Source organism: Cucurbita pepo, chromosome LG05 (assembly GCF_002806865.2).
Source record: "Cucurbita pepo subsp. pepo cultivar mu-cu-16 chromosome LG05, ASM280686v2, whole genome shotgun sequence".
In the NCBI taxonomy this organism is placed as follows: domain Eukaryota; kingdom Viridiplantae; phylum Streptophyta; class Magnoliopsida; order Cucurbitales; family Cucurbitaceae; genus Cucurbita; species Cucurbita pepo.
In genome coordinates, this window is record NC_036642.1 from 9,951,786 (window position 1) to 9,966,233 (window position 14,448).

General features: G+C 37.5%; 5 protein-coding genes across 7 annotated transcripts; 2 read left to right on the top strand and 3 right to left on the bottom strand.

Annotated features, from left to right (window-relative positions):
• Positions 1-1,216: 1,216 nt before the first annotated feature.
• On the bottom strand, positions 1,217-3,061 carry LOC111795539 (ras-related protein RABA1f-like). The gene is made up of 2 exons (XM_023678025.1): positions 2,631-3,061; positions 1,217-1,694 (listed from the first exon to the last, which is right to left on the bottom strand). Exons 1-2 carry the CDS (start codon positions 2,849-2,851, stop codon positions 1,262-1,264), a joined length of 654 nt encoding a protein of 217 aa, XP_023533793.1. The 5' UTR covers positions 2,852-3,061; the 3' UTR covers positions 1,217-1,261.
• An 814-nt stretch (positions 3,062-3,875) lies between these two features.
• On the bottom strand, positions 3,876-6,707 carry LOC111795540 (rac-like GTP-binding protein RAC2). Its single transcript, XM_023678026.1, has 7 exons — positions 6,249-6,707; positions 6,080-6,167; positions 5,432-5,541; positions 5,276-5,339; positions 5,115-5,179; positions 4,927-4,992; positions 3,876-4,107 (listed from the first exon to the last, which is right to left on the bottom strand). Exons 1-7 carry the CDS (start codon positions 6,345-6,347, stop codon positions 4,009-4,011), a joined length of 591 nt encoding a protein of 196 aa, XP_023533794.1. The 5' UTR covers positions 6,348-6,707; the 3' UTR covers positions 3,876-4,008.
• Positions 6,708-7,997: 1,290 nt separating this feature from the next.
• Positions 7,998-8,805, top strand: LOC111795538 (LOB domain-containing protein 2). The gene has a single exon (XM_023678023.1). It carries the CDS (start codon positions 7,998-8,000, stop codon positions 8,667-8,669), a length of 672 nt encoding a protein of 223 aa, XP_023533791.1. The 3' UTR covers positions 8,670-8,805.
• Positions 8,806-10,802: 1,997 nt separating this feature from the next.
• Positions 10,803-13,738, top strand: LOC111795536 (pentatricopeptide repeat-containing protein At1g06270). 3 transcript variants are annotated; one of them, XM_023678021.1, is made up of 3 exons: positions 10,803-10,883; positions 11,516-12,625; positions 13,652-13,738. In XM_023678021.1, the coding sequence occupies exon 2, from the start codon at positions 11,594-11,596 to the stop codon at positions 12,623-12,625; it is 1,032 nt and encodes a 343-aa protein (XP_023533789.1). In that variant the 5' UTR covers positions 10,803-10,883; positions 11,516-11,593; the 3' UTR covers positions 13,652-13,738. The 3 variants fall into 3 exon arrangements, with proteins under 3 accessions (XP_023533789.1, XP_023533788.1, XP_023533787.1); XM_023678020.1 differs by having other exon boundaries at positions 13,608-13,736; XM_023678019.1 differs by lacking the exon at positions 13,652-13,738 and having other exon boundaries at positions 11,516-12,742.
• On the bottom strand, positions 12,749-13,986 carry LOC111795537 (KDEL-tailed cysteine endopeptidase CEP2). Its single transcript, XM_023678022.1, is given in 4 exon segments — positions 12,749-13,273; positions 13,276-13,481; positions 13,483-13,548; positions 13,550-13,986. Coding segments are annotated over 4 exon segments (735 nt in total). The 5' UTR covers positions 13,954-13,986; the 3' UTR covers positions 12,749-13,214.
• Positions 13,987-14,448: the final 462 nt, after the last annotated feature.

Sequence of the window (14,448 nt, forward strand, 5' to 3'; positions counted from 1 at the left end):
ACTCACCTACGGTAGAAAATTAAACAATCTAATTAATTAGAATTAAGTTTGTTAAAGAAACTTGATTTATTGGAGAGATGAAGAGAGAATATAGAATTAAAAATTGCATCATTGTTATGAATAAAAGTAGAGATGATTTAACGTGATTAATTATTCAAAGAGTGTGGACCAATACCATTGACTTTCTTGCATAGAGAGTGTGGCCCACGCGCGGTCTCATTAAATTGGTAGTTGAGTAGGTGATCATAGATTTAAAAGCCATCTATATGTGATCAATTTTGTACAATAAATACCACTAAATTATAACAAACATTCATAAATTCTTTTAAAAATAATACCTTTATTCTTTTTAAAATTATAAAAATGGCTAGATTAGGTTTGGGCGGTTACAAATGGTTAGAGTAGGACAAGGCACCGGGCTAGATTCTTTCCATAGTACAAAGGCTTCACACCAGTTGGTTGGTTAGAGTAGGACAAGGCACCGGGCTAGATTCTTTCCATAGTGGGTGGACCCGCACAAATGGTGGAGCATGTGTTTAATTCGATGTGGGCCCGCACAAGTGGTGGAGCATGTGTTTAATTCGATGAGAACCTTACAGGGCTTGACATGCCACGAATCCTCTTGAAAGAGAGGGGTGCCTTTGGGAACACGAACACAGGTGGTGCATGGTCGTCATTAGCTCATGTCGTAAGGTGTTGGGTTAAGTCCCACAACGAGCGTAATCCTCTTGGTTAGTTGCCAACCGTTGAGGTGATAAGTTGGAGGAAGGTAAGAATGACGTCAAGTCATCATAACATGTTTTAAAAATGTGGAGGTTATTAAATGTTATCAAAATATGACTCAAAAACAATTTTTGCCAAACAATTAAAAAAAAATATGTTGCAATATTACGTAAGATAAAAAAAATTATATGCAGGAGCTTATCCATTGAATAAATTTAAGGAAATACAAAGGATGAAGATGAAAAGGCATAAAATATAGGTACATTTTCCATAACTTTTCCTCCCAATAATTCTTCTTCTAAGCATGGATCAAATTCATAGGTACAACCTACCTAAGTAAAAGGGCCACTAGAAATTATGCATGAACATGCGACGCCAAGGAAAAAGAAAAAAAAAATAAAAAAAAAAAATCAGAAGAACACAAGATCAGATCATACATAATAAGAACAATATCTGTTAGCAGTAGATTTGGACTCTCTCACCAAAAAANCCCAGATTGGGACTGCCGAAGTGGTGTGGTGGGGGAGGGGGAGGGTTGCTATGAAGAACAGCAGCCGGCCTTCTTGACGGCGGAGACATCATCCTTGGAGCCAATGTCGATGGTCTGTCCCTTGGGGAGGACGGTGGGGTCATCGCCGATGTCGAGGATTTTCCGGCTGACGACGCGGTAGGTTTGTGTGAGGACTTCGGTGAAGGAATTCTCGACGTTGAAGGACTCTAAGGCTGAGGTTTCCATGAAGTATGTTCTCTCTCTCTCGGCGAATGCCTGTGCGTCCTCGGTCGACACTGCCCGCAGGTGCCGCAAGTCTGCCTTGTTCCCCACCAGCATTATCACTATGTTGTGATCTGTGTGCCCTCTTAGCTCCTTTAGCCATCTCTCCACGTTCTCGAATGTTACGTGTCGTGTCACGTCGTATACTATCAATGCCCCCACCGCTCCTCGGTAGTATGCGCTTGTGATCGCTCTGTACCTGTTTCCAAATAATACCCAAATCTTAATATCAGACATTCATTCTTCCATATCTTCCACACATGTAAAAAAAACAAGAACAATTTTTTTTTTTTTTTTTTTTTTTTTTTTATTTTAGTAAAATTCGAGTAACCCTTTAATTAAAAACCTTGAAAAAAAAAAAAAGTTAGTTACCATATGACTTTTTGATTTAAAATTAGGAGCATATTGAAAGTCGTGTCGCGCTATAATATGCTTTTCTGATTGAAAATTATGAATATAGAGAATGTCAGATTGTTATAACATGACTTATTAGAAATTAAGAGCGTGTACGAAAAGTCGAATAATTACCGTATGACTCTCTATTAGAAATTGAGAGTGTCTAAGGTCATTACCATCAATATGGCTTTCTAATTAGAAATTGGGAGTGATACAAAAAGTTGGTCCTTACAATATGGCTTTCTAATTAGAATTTAGGAGCCTATGAGAAGTTGGGAAGTTTGGTCATTACAGTATGGCTTTCTAGAGAAGTTGGGTCATTACAATATGGCTTTCTAATTAGAAATTAGGAGCCTACGAGAAGTTGGGTCATTACAATATGACTTTCTAATTAAAAATTAGGAGCTTACTAGAAGTTGGATCGTTACAATATAGCTTTCTAATTAGAAATGACGAGCTTACGAAAAGTCGAAGAAAGTCTATAACTAGTTATAAAGATAGTTATAGTATGACTTTATGATTAGAAATTATGAGCATAAGGAAGTCAGATCATTACAACATGACTTTCTAATCGTGAATATATAGAACATGGCTTTCTAATCGTCAAGAAATTAGGATGTATGAAAGGTCGAGTTATTAGGACATGACTTTTTGATTAGAAATTGAATTAGGATTAGGGAGAGAGATTAAGGAAATTAAAATAAAAATTAAAGGAAGGGAGAGGGGGAAGAAAACGAACCTTTCTTGGCCGGCGGTGTCCCAAATCTGAGCCTTGACGATCTTATCATCAACACGAATACTACGGGTGGCAAACTCAACGCCGATCGTTGATTTGGTTTCAAGGCTGAATTCATTTCTAGTGAAACGGGACAAGAGATTGGATTTTCCAACGCCAGAGTCGCCGATCAACACCACCTTGAACAGATAATCGTAATCATCATCGGCTCTGTACGCACCCATTTCTCAATATTGCCAACGAAATAAATAAATCAATCAATCAATAAATAAGGGATCTGAATTAAATAAATACAGAGATCCCGACAGTCTCGAATGGAAGAGAGAGAGAGAGAGAGAGAGAGAGGCTGCCGGAGAAGAGAAGAAATGAAAGAGGGGGCGGAGAGATAATTCAAAAACCGTATCCTTCCAATGTTTTGCTTTTCTTTTCTTTTGTATTTGCTAAAAACGTCATTCCTTTCTGTTTACCAATCAAATCCAAACGTAATTCAAAACTTTTAATTTCAGTTACAATTTAGATTTAGACCCATTCCTTCTCTTTCTCTCTCCCTCTCTCTTTTTCTTAAAAAATTAATTTTGAATTTCCTTAATTTATTTTTTTAAAACTAAATTAATAAAAATTCTTGTATTTTATCTCAACAATATTGTTCTCACCACTCAAGCTTTAAAAGTCGTCGTTTATATTGTCCTCCTTGAGTTTTCCCTTTTCGGCTTCTCCTCGAGGCTTTAAAAGCTCTGGGAAAGATTTCTGCCCCCTTATAAATGTATGGTAATTTGTTCTCCTCCCAACCAATGTGGGACATTACAGATACCCTTTAATTTTTTAAATATTTAAAAATGTTTTTACCGTCCGTCCTAAAATTAAAAAATATGAAAAAAAAAATAGTAGATTATATCTAATTTTTATTTTTATTTTTAAGACTTTTATATTATTTAATTAATTTAAAATAAATAAATTTTTGAAAAATCAAATCTTATCTTCAAGGATTTGAATAGACATTCCTTGCAAGTTGTAATGGTGCCCTGCCACCATTTTGAAACGGTCAACTTTTGACCCATCAACCAATTTGGTGTATGAAATTAATATTTAGTACCAAACTATATAATAAAAATGTTTCATGAACAAAAATAAAACTATGCAATAAAAATGCTTATGAATATGATGTTAGCCTCTCCATGTTTGTTTTTAATTTATTAAAATGATATAATTTTAATAGGTTATTTTCTTTTGGCAGAACTAAAAGATATCTTTCACAATGAAAACTTCAGCCCTTTCATATTAAACAAGAAGATTAATATAACAAGCAAGAATAACAATGAGACCCAGCTCATAGAGGAGGCCAAGTCTTCCACAACACAAACTGAATGACATGATACCCAGCTCAAAGAAACACACATTTTGTGGCCTTTCGTCGCTTTCTCTTCGGTTTCGGTGGCTGTAGAACGACCTTGATGGCAGCGTCAAACACAGTCTTCACGTTCTGCAAATCATGACATGGGAGATAGTTAAGGTTTGATTGCTCGATTTGAATTCGTTACATTAGTCAACTCTGTTAAATCTTAAAGATGAAGCTGCGGTAGTATGATGTAATGGCTCAATCCAACCACTAGCCATCGCTAGCAAATATTGTCCTCTTTAGACTTTCCCTTTTGAACTTCCCCTCGAGGTTTTTAAAACGCCCTTACTAAGGAAAGGTTTCCACACTCTTATAAAGAATACTTCGTTCCCCTCTTCAACAGATGTGAGATCTCACATTTCACCCCTCTTGGGAGCCCAGCGTTCTCGTTGGCACATCGCTCGGTGCCTAACTCTGATACCATTTCTAATGGTCCAATCCCGACGCTAGTAGATATTATCGTCTTTGGGCTTTCCCTTTGGGGCTTCCCCTCAAGGTTTTTAGAACGCATCTACCAATGAGAGATTCCACACACTTATAAGGAATGTTTCCAACCGATGTGGGATCTCACAGTCCACCCTCTTTGGGGGCCAGTGTCCTCGCTGGCACACCGTTCGGTGCCTAACTTGGATACCATTTGTATTGGCCCAATCCCACCGCTAGCAAATATTGTCTTAGGATTTTCCCTCAAGGTTTTTAAAATAGGTCTATGAGGGAGAGGTTTCCACACCCTTATAAGCAATGCTTCGTTCCCCTCTCCATCCGATGTAGGATCTCACATCTGAGAGTAAACCGTTAGAAGATCGTAAAATGACATATCTTCATGATCAAAGATTTACTTTCATAGCTCTGTTCAGTCAAATGACACATTAAGATACCATTTTTGGCTTCACTTTCAATTACCTGCTGCGTTTTGGAGCTGCATTCTATATAAACAGCAGCACCAATTGACTTCTTCAGTTCTTCACCCTGTCAAAATAAAGCCACCAAGAATTCTCTGTTCCATCAGATCCATGAATTAAAAAACGATAACTAAGAGAAACAATTCGAGGAGGCTGCTACAATGTGACTGATTCGTTTACGAGCAGTACCTGCACAGTCGTGATCGGAACAGCCCCAGGATGGCTGGACAGATATTGTTTGTCATCCCTCAAATCTGCAAACAAGTAACCATTCAAACATCAAACGACCCATCAAAACTTCCTCAGTTTTTTGAAAACTCCCTGATGTGTTTGAACATAATTGTCATTACCAAGCTTAGTTCCCACAAGAACAATCGGCACGGTCGGGGCATAATGCCGCAGCTCCGGGATCCACTGTGAATCGGGATATCAAATAATAAGCCTGATACTCTAATAACAGGAAACAATCCATGGTACTTCAACAAAAACAGATGATGATAATTAACCTTCTTAGAGATATTTTCATAGCTAGCTTTGCTGATTAGAGAAAATGCCAACAGAAACACATCTGCTCCTCTATAACTCAAAGGCCTCAGCCTGTTGTAATCTTCCTGCCCTGCAATTCATGAAGGGCTTCATTTTCTTTCTTCAACATTCATAAAACTCTAAATTTCTATAAACTGAAACCCAAATTCAAGCTCCTGATCATTCCCTAAATTAGCCAATGTGAGACTCCCCTCGAACAAAATACACCATAGAGCCTCCCCTGAGATCCATGGAGAGCCCTCGAACAACCTCCCTTTAATCGAGGCTCGACTCTTTTCTCTGGAGCCCTCAAATAAAGTACACCCTTTGTTCGACACTTCACTTTTGACTACACCTTTGAGGCTCACAACTTCTTTGTTCGACATTTGAAGATTCTATTGACATGACTAAGCTAAAAACATAACTCTAATACCATGTTAGGAACCACAACTCTCCACAATGGTATTATATTGTCCACTTTGAGTATAAGTGGCTTCCTAAAAAGTGCTCATACCTTCGGTTTCTAACTTATAAACCTATGATCCTCCTCTAAATTAGCCAATCCTCAAAAAAAAAAAAAAAAAAAAAAAAAAAAAAAAAAAAAAAAAANTCAGGGTTAAGTTTCTCACCAGCAGTGTCCCAAAGCCCCAAGCTCACAGTGCTGCCGTCGACCACCACATTAGCACTAAAGTTGTCAAAAACCGTCGGCACATAGTCCTAAAAGAGGTCAAAATTAGCTCCAAGCTTCCATTAGCAACCAAAAATGAAGAAGGGAAACGAAGATACACTGAAACTTACACTTGGGAATGTGTTGCTAGTGTAGGAAATGAGCATGCAAGTCTTCCCGACAGCGCCATCTCCAACAGTAACGCACTTGATGAATCGAGCCGTACTCATTTCGAAACCCCTTTTGAGTTTTTGAGTATAATCTTCACCAATCGCTGCGAATTCGATCTCTCAGAAAATGACCCACTTCTCTGATTTTGGTTTCTCGGTCTCCATTGGTAAAAAAAGAGCAAGAAATTGAAAAGGGAAGAAGAAAGAAGATAACGAAAGGTAAGAAGAAGTGGGATTTGGGTTTGAAATTTGAACAGAAATGGAGGGGGCTTAGAGGGGGCTTTAATGATATGAACAAACTGGGAATCTAGCTTCCACTTTTGCTTTGTGGGTGTCAAAAGCTTCCCGTTTCTTTAAGCGGACGCCCAAAACCAAAAAGGAATACACCCAAATTGAGGGCGTTGGGTGATGGTGTTTGGTTGGGTTTAAGTGTTAGACAAGGGAGAGATTAGAATGATGAGAATTAAGAACGCAATAAGATATCTAACATAGCTTTTAGGATTAAAAATTTAATGCCAAATAAGTTAGTTTGAGTGTAGCACTTGAAATCAAATGCTTTAATTTCAAATCTCTTTCCAACTTTTTTGTGATATATGAAAATGACTAAAATACCCTCAAATGTTATATTCTCCTCTCTCAATTGGATGATTGTAGTTGATTTGAAATCTCTTTCTAACTTTCGTGATATATGAAAATGACTAGAATACCCTCAATTCTCGTCTCTCAATTGGATTAATTGTAGTTGATTTGAAATCTCTATCCAACTTTCGTGATATATGAAAAGGACTAAAATACCCTCAAATGTTCCATTCTCGTCTCTCAATTGGATGATTGTAGTTGCAGCTGAAAGCCATGGCAATAAGAAAAACTTGATCTCGATTGACGAGATAGACTTTATTGAATTAGTCATGGAGACAAACTTGTGAGATCCCATATTGGTGGGAGAGAGGAACAAAATATTTGTTACAAGGTATGAAAACCTCTCCCTAGTAGACGCGTTTTAAAACCACGAGGTTGACGACAATATGTAATGGGCCAAAACATACAATATCTACGAGTGATGGTCTTGGGCTGTTATAAATGGTATTAGAGTCAAGACATGGGGCGGTGTGCCATTGAGGACGCTGGACCCTGTTATCCCACATTGATTGTAGAAGGGAATGAAACATTCCTTACAAGGGTATGGAAACCTCTCCCTAGACATGTTTTTAAACCGTGAGATTGACGATGATACGTAACGGAATAAAGCAGACAATATCTATTAGCGGTGGGCTTAAGTTGTTATAAATGGTAGTAGAGCCGAACACTGAGTGGTGTGCCAATGAGAACGCTGGCCTCCCATATCCCACATTGGTTGAATAGGGGAATGAATGGTGACATATATTAAAATAAATGAAGATAGAATTGTTAAGCTTCCAATGAGCTACCTAAACCCTAAATTAAACATAAAGAAAAAGTCATTGGTTTCTTCACCAAATAGAACTCTTTTCATTTACAAACCAATTGGTTCTCCTTCTCATCTTGTTTATTCATTATTAAACTCAAACACTCCCTTTTAACCTTTTAATTTCCATCAACAATCAACACAACTTCTAAACAACTCCAAACCCATTTACAATATAAATCCATTAACCATCCACCATGCATCAATTCCTTTCTCCATGCATGCACGCTCATGCAATTTCTTCCCTCCAACCTAAACACAAAGTGATGCAAAGGCACAACCTTGGAGCTCTGCAGCCCGCCCCGGCCTGCGCCGCGTGCAAGCACCAAAGGAAGAAATGTCACGAAACCTGCCCGTTGGCACCATACTTCCCGGCCGATCAAAACCGGGAATTCCAAGCCGTTCACAAGGTGTTTGGAGTGAGCAATGTGACCAAAATGGTGAAGAATGTGAGAGAAGAGGATAGGAGAAAGGCAGTGGAGTCTCTAGTTTGGGAGGCTGTTTGTAGGCAAAATGATCCGGTTTTAGGACCCTTTGGAGAGTACAAAAGGGTGTTGGAAGAGCTTAAAGTTTGTAAAATGGGTCAAAACCAAAGCCAAAGCTCAAACCCATTTGTGGGGCAAGTGGGTTTGCCTTGTTTTGGTGGGTCCATTAGTAACAATGGGAATGGGATTATGGGACTAATTAATGGAGGGGTTAATGGAACCCATTTGTTTAATTACCTTCATGATAATCTAAGTGCCATTATTGATTCAAGTCCTTATACTAATTCTTCCACTTATAATTTGCAAAGCCCTGAGAAATTGATGAGATTGCAGCAAGATCATAAAGAGATTAGTTCAACCATCGTTGTGCCGTTTCAGCCGCCGCCGCCGCAGCAGCAACAGCAGCATCAGCAGCAGCATCAGCAGCATCCCAATTTCCACCATTGTTTTTAGCCAACTTTCTCTTTGTTGTTTGTTATATTAAAACCATGAAAATGTTGCCTTTTATTCATGAATTCTCAACTGATCTTCAATCTTGGTACTTAATTTATGTAAACAGCTTCTAATTTTCGTCTGTTTCTTCAAGTTTTAGCTATTATCTCGTGTCGTTCAACTTTTTACTCAAATGTATAATATATTAATTAGTTGAGTTAGCCTTACATTAACGATAAAAATATTAATTTTGATATCATACGAAAATGTTATTAGAATTTAATTTTAAAAAAATAATTTTTTTATTTGGTTCTTGCAATTATTTCTAAATATGTTAAGAGTTATATATTTTAAATGGTAGGTTTTTTAGTTTATTTATTAATAATTATTCTTGATAAATGGGTTTTTTTTTTTTAATTATGTAAACTTTTAATTGTGAATTTGATTATTCAACAGTTAATTATAATCTTATAGTTTTAGTAAATAAGAAATCATATTCCTTTAATAAAAATTTTATTTATAGAAATAAATTAAGTAAATAGTTTCATAAATTATTATTGATATTGTAGGCAAAATGATCCGGTTTTAGGACCCTTTGGAGAGTACAAAAGGGTGTTGGAAGAGCTTAAAGTTTGTAAAATGGGTCAAAACCAAAGCCAAAGCTCAAACCCATTTGTGGGGCAAGTGGGTTTGCCTTGTTTTGGTGGGTCCATTAGTAACAATGGGAATGGGATTATGGGACTAATTAATGGAGGGGTTAATGGAACCCATTTGTTTAATTACCTTCATGATAATCTAAGTGCCATTATTGATTCAAGTCCTTATACTAATTCTTCCACTTATAATTTGCAAAGCCCTGAGAAATTGATGAGATTGCAGCAAGATCATAAAGAGATTAGTTCAACCATCGTTGTGCCGTTTCAGCCGCCGCCGCCGCAGCAGCAACAGCAGCATCAGCAGCAGCATCAGCAGCATCCCAATTTCCACCATTGTTTTTAGCCAACTTTCTCTTTGTTGTTTGTTATATTAAAACCATGAAAATGTTGCCTTTTATTCATGAATTCTCAACTGATCTTCAATCTTGGTACTTAATTTATGTAAACAGCTTCTAATTTTCGTCTGTTTCTTCAAGTTTTAGCTATTATCTCGTGTCGTTCAACTTTTTACTCAAATGTATAATATATTAATTAGTTGAGTTAGCCTTACATTAACGATAAAAATATTAATTTTGATATCATACGAAAATGTTATTAGAATTTAATTTTAAAAAAATAATTTTTTTATTTGGTTCTTGCAATTATTTCTAAATATGTTAAGAGTTATATATTTTAAATGGTAGGTTTTTTAGTTTATTTATTAATAATTATTCTTGATAAATGGGTTTTTTTTTTTTAATTATGTAAACTTTTAATTGTGAATTTGATTATTCAACAGTTAATTATAATCTTATAGTTTTAGTAAATAAGAAATCATATTCCTTTAATAAAAATTTTATTTATAGAAATAAATTAAGTAAATAGTTTCATAAATTATTATTGATTTATAAAATTAAATGATTTATTATATGATTTGTTTTGTTAAATTAACTCAATAAGTTAATTAACGACGTTTAAATAAGATTATATATAGGCTGGATCATAAAATGTTTGCGAGGCCCACTCCTTTCCAGAAGGCCCATATACTGAATCTTGTGGGCTGGATCATAAAATGTTTGCGAGGCCCACTCTTTTCAGAAGGCCCATATACTGAATCTTGTGGGCTGGATCATAAAATGTTTTCTAGGCCCACTCTTTTCAGAAGGCCCATATACTGAATCTTGTGGGCTGGATCATAAAATGTTTTCTAGGCCCACTCTTTTCAGAAGGCCCATATACTGAATCTTGTGGGCTGGATCATAAAATGTTTTCTAGGCCCACTCTTTTCAGAAGGCCCATATACTGAATCTTGTGGGCTGGATCATAAAATGTTTTCTAGGCCCACTCTTTTCAGAAGGCCCATATACTGAATCTTGTGGGCTGGATCATAAAATGTTTTCTAGGCCCACTCTTTTCAGAAGGCCCATATACTGAATCTTGTGGGCTGGATCATAAAATGTTTGCGAGGCCCACTCTTTTACAGAAGGCCCATTTGGCATGCGCAACCGCCATACAACTACAGCCTTCTGGTCTTCGCCACCGCGCCACCGCGTAGAAGGCGGTAAAATCTCGCAATCTATTCCCTTACAAAATCTAAGAGGTAGGCTTTCTGTTCTTCATTTTTCGTCGTGCTGAATTTAATCTGGCTTTTGATCGTGTTGCATATGCACACCATTAGTTTGATTATATTCATCTTAGAAATTTCAGTTTTGTTTGAATGAATCTGCTTGAAATCTTGACAAGTTTCCATCCGAATGTTGTCCAATGATATGAGGATGTACTCTATGCTTCATGATAATTTTCTGTATCGCCTTTTGGTTCACCTTTTTGTGTGTTCTGGAAGCTGCAAATTTGGTGTTACAGATGCGTTTTATTGTGCAAACTAAGTGGACTTGGAACATCATTCTTTCGAAGAATTTGTTTCAGTTTCCTTTTCCATGGAAGTAGTGTTATGTTCAATCTTTTGTTTTCTTCTTTAACCATTGATGGATTCTGTGAACATAACCCTCAACTGAAGCAGTGGCAATGATGGAAGTTGGATGTGTTTAAGTTCAACAGTACACACTACTTAGCAGCATTATGCGAGCCAAAATCGGAGCTTTTAGCAAATTTCTGAAATTGAGCGCAACTTATATGATCTTTGTTTGTGTGCTATTATTTTTTGTGATTATGTTTTACCACCTCTTAATTAGGATTGTACACAATGTTTAATCTATGTTCCATGTTCTATAGGTTTCCAGCAAACCGTTTACAGGATGTTTTGATGACCAATTATGTGTTACAAAATAATACCCTCTTATTCTTAGTAGCATGAAACTTGGAACTGCAAGGACTTCTTCGTTTTTACTCCATTTCCATCAGTTTTTGCGGCAATGTTCTTCAGTCCCCTCAATAACTCCAGCACAATCGCTTCAAGAAAGCATTAGAGCTGCAGTTGAATCAAAGTCATATCAGAAACTTCCAGATTTGTTTCCTTCTTTACAAGAAGCTTGCCAAAACCCCAATCCTTTCTCGTTTCTCTCTACTTTTCCTGTTAACTTTAGAACACACGTTGTGGATGAGATATTGCAATCTTTAATCCCTCTCAGACCTCGCTCAAGGCCACAGTTTGTCCATGCCTCTCTGCTTTTCTATACTCTTCAAAGCCCTTCACCCCTTCCCCTCTCTCTTCCAGTTCTCCAGCGGATTCTCCACTCTGGTTGTGTTCCTGTCCCTCAGACCCACCTTCTCCTCTCTTCTGTATGGCTAAAACAACGTCGCCAATCTAAGTCTGTTGCTAGCATCTTGTTGGACATGCGGTCGATTGGATATGAGCCTGATAGCAGCATATGTAATTATCTTATATCCTCTCTTTGTGCCATTGATGAGTTAGCTGAGGCATTTCAAGTCTTGAAGGGTATGGGGGGAGCAGGATGCGTCCCTGACTTGGAGAGTTATGGCACTTTAATTAGTTCATCAACAGCAGTTAGACGGACAGCTGAGGCAGTGGAACTGCTGAAAGAAATGGTTGTAAAAGTTAAGTTGACACCAAGACAAGGAACGGTCATTAACGTTGTGGCTGCATTACGAGCAAACGGAGAGATAAGGAGAGCAGTTGAGATCATTGAGCTGTTGGAGAAGGAGAGTTACAATGTTGGATTTGAGAGTTATGAGATTCTTGTTGAAGGTTGTCTGGAGTGTCGTGAGTATATTTTAGCAGGAAAGGTGGTCATGGGGATGACAGAGAAAGGGTATATACCATATATCAGGGTCAGGCATAAGGTTGTTGAGGGGCTTGCTGGTATTGGAGAGACGGAACTGGCATCTGCTGTGAGACGCAGGTTTGCTGAGTTGAGGTCTTAGGTACTTTAAATTCCTTATAAATTTATTTCCAAATTTATTTTCTGCATCAGAATGACCTGTGGGGATGATTTAGAGAAGAATTTTATGCGATAAATACTGAATAGGTTTATTTCATTCTGTTTGAATCCTGCCTTTTCGTTCTGACTTCTGTTGCTCGACTTTTTACTAATTGTAATTGCGTCATTGGATAATCTAGTTTAGTGGATATAGAAATCTGCATTTCTTCACTCCTAAAGATAGACAAGATATTGTTCGCTTTGGCCCGCTACGTATCGCTGTGTGAGCCTCACGGTTTTAAAATGCGTCTCACACTCTTGTAAGAAATGTTTCGTTCTCCTCACCAACCAATGTGGGATCTCACAATCCACCCCCTTGGAGCCTAGCATCCTCGATGACACATTGCCTAATGTCTGGCTCTGATACCATTTGTAACAGCCGAACCCCGCCGCTAGCAGATATTGTCCGCTTTGGTCCGTTACTTATCGTTGTCATCCTCACGGTTTTAAAATACGTCTATTAGGAGGAGGTTTCCATACCCTTATAAGAAATATTTCGTTCTCCTTTCCAACTGATGTAGGATCTTACATGCTCAGTCTTTGAAGGGGTAGCTAGCCTCCATAGCTATGCCACAAGTACCTTTGCTTATCACTTCAGAATTCTCGTGTAACCAGATTCACCCCGTCAGTGCCCCATGAATTCTTGACATGAATTCTTGACAAGCCAGTAAGATTTATTGCTAGCTTCCCCATACCCAACTACTGCCACTCCATGATTGAGTTCCTTTCCACAATTCCATGAGAAAACTCCACCAGAATAGAACTGGAAATCATATCCCCCTGTATGAATTGCTACAGACTGGCTGGTTAGCAACTGCATCTTTAATGCTTTTCTCATCAATTACAGGTACTTTTTCTGTCATAGTGGTATCTCGCTTTTTGTTTATTGCATATAGCTTCAATGTTTGGATGTTCTCTTTCTGTAGTGAGTCCAGTTTTTTTGATGAACTGAAATGCTTTGTACATGAAGCCACCATTGCATCCCTGGTTCCCCGAGATGACATCATGGTCGACAAGCTCTTGTTCTGATTGAGAGACCAATGTGCCTGTTTTTATTTTGCTAATGGCTTCCACAGCTGCTTTGGCCTGATTTTGCTCACTAGAAGATCGCCACGCCTTATTGGGTGATGACTTGTGCAGTTTCTTGTTGGCTAGACAGGGTTGATCTGTTAACGACTCTATCGCCTTCCTTGAGGCACCCGTGATGAGTTGAAGCTTAGGCTCAGATGCACCATTCAATAATGTGTTTGATGAGGAGCCATTTAGGTCCATGTTGAGTGATGAAATTCACTATGACGAAGATGATCAGCCCATATCGTCAGATCAGGACAGCAATTAGAAAGACGTAGAGGGAGAATTACCAATTCCAAACGAGTCAATAGGAAAATTAAGAGCAGAGTTTTAGTGGAGCATTTTAAAATAGTTAAAATCGTTTCAAAACATAATTTCAAAATATATATTGCATATTTATTATCTTTAATAAAAATAAATTTATAGTCTTTGTTAGAATGTTGAAGTGAACCATTGACATTTAAATAAGAAGTATCGGTAAAAACGTTGATGTCAACGAGTAACTATGGAAAAATTATAAAAAAAAAGATTAAAATAAACATTTAGCACCTTTAAAATATGTTAAAATACGTAGCAATTAATACAGGATGGGATGTAAAGAGAGGGAGAGAAATATGTGAATTTGAAGCTTTTCCATAAATGAGCAGTGGATAGTGTTAAAGTTGATAAGGTTTTGTTAAAGTTGATAAGGTTTTA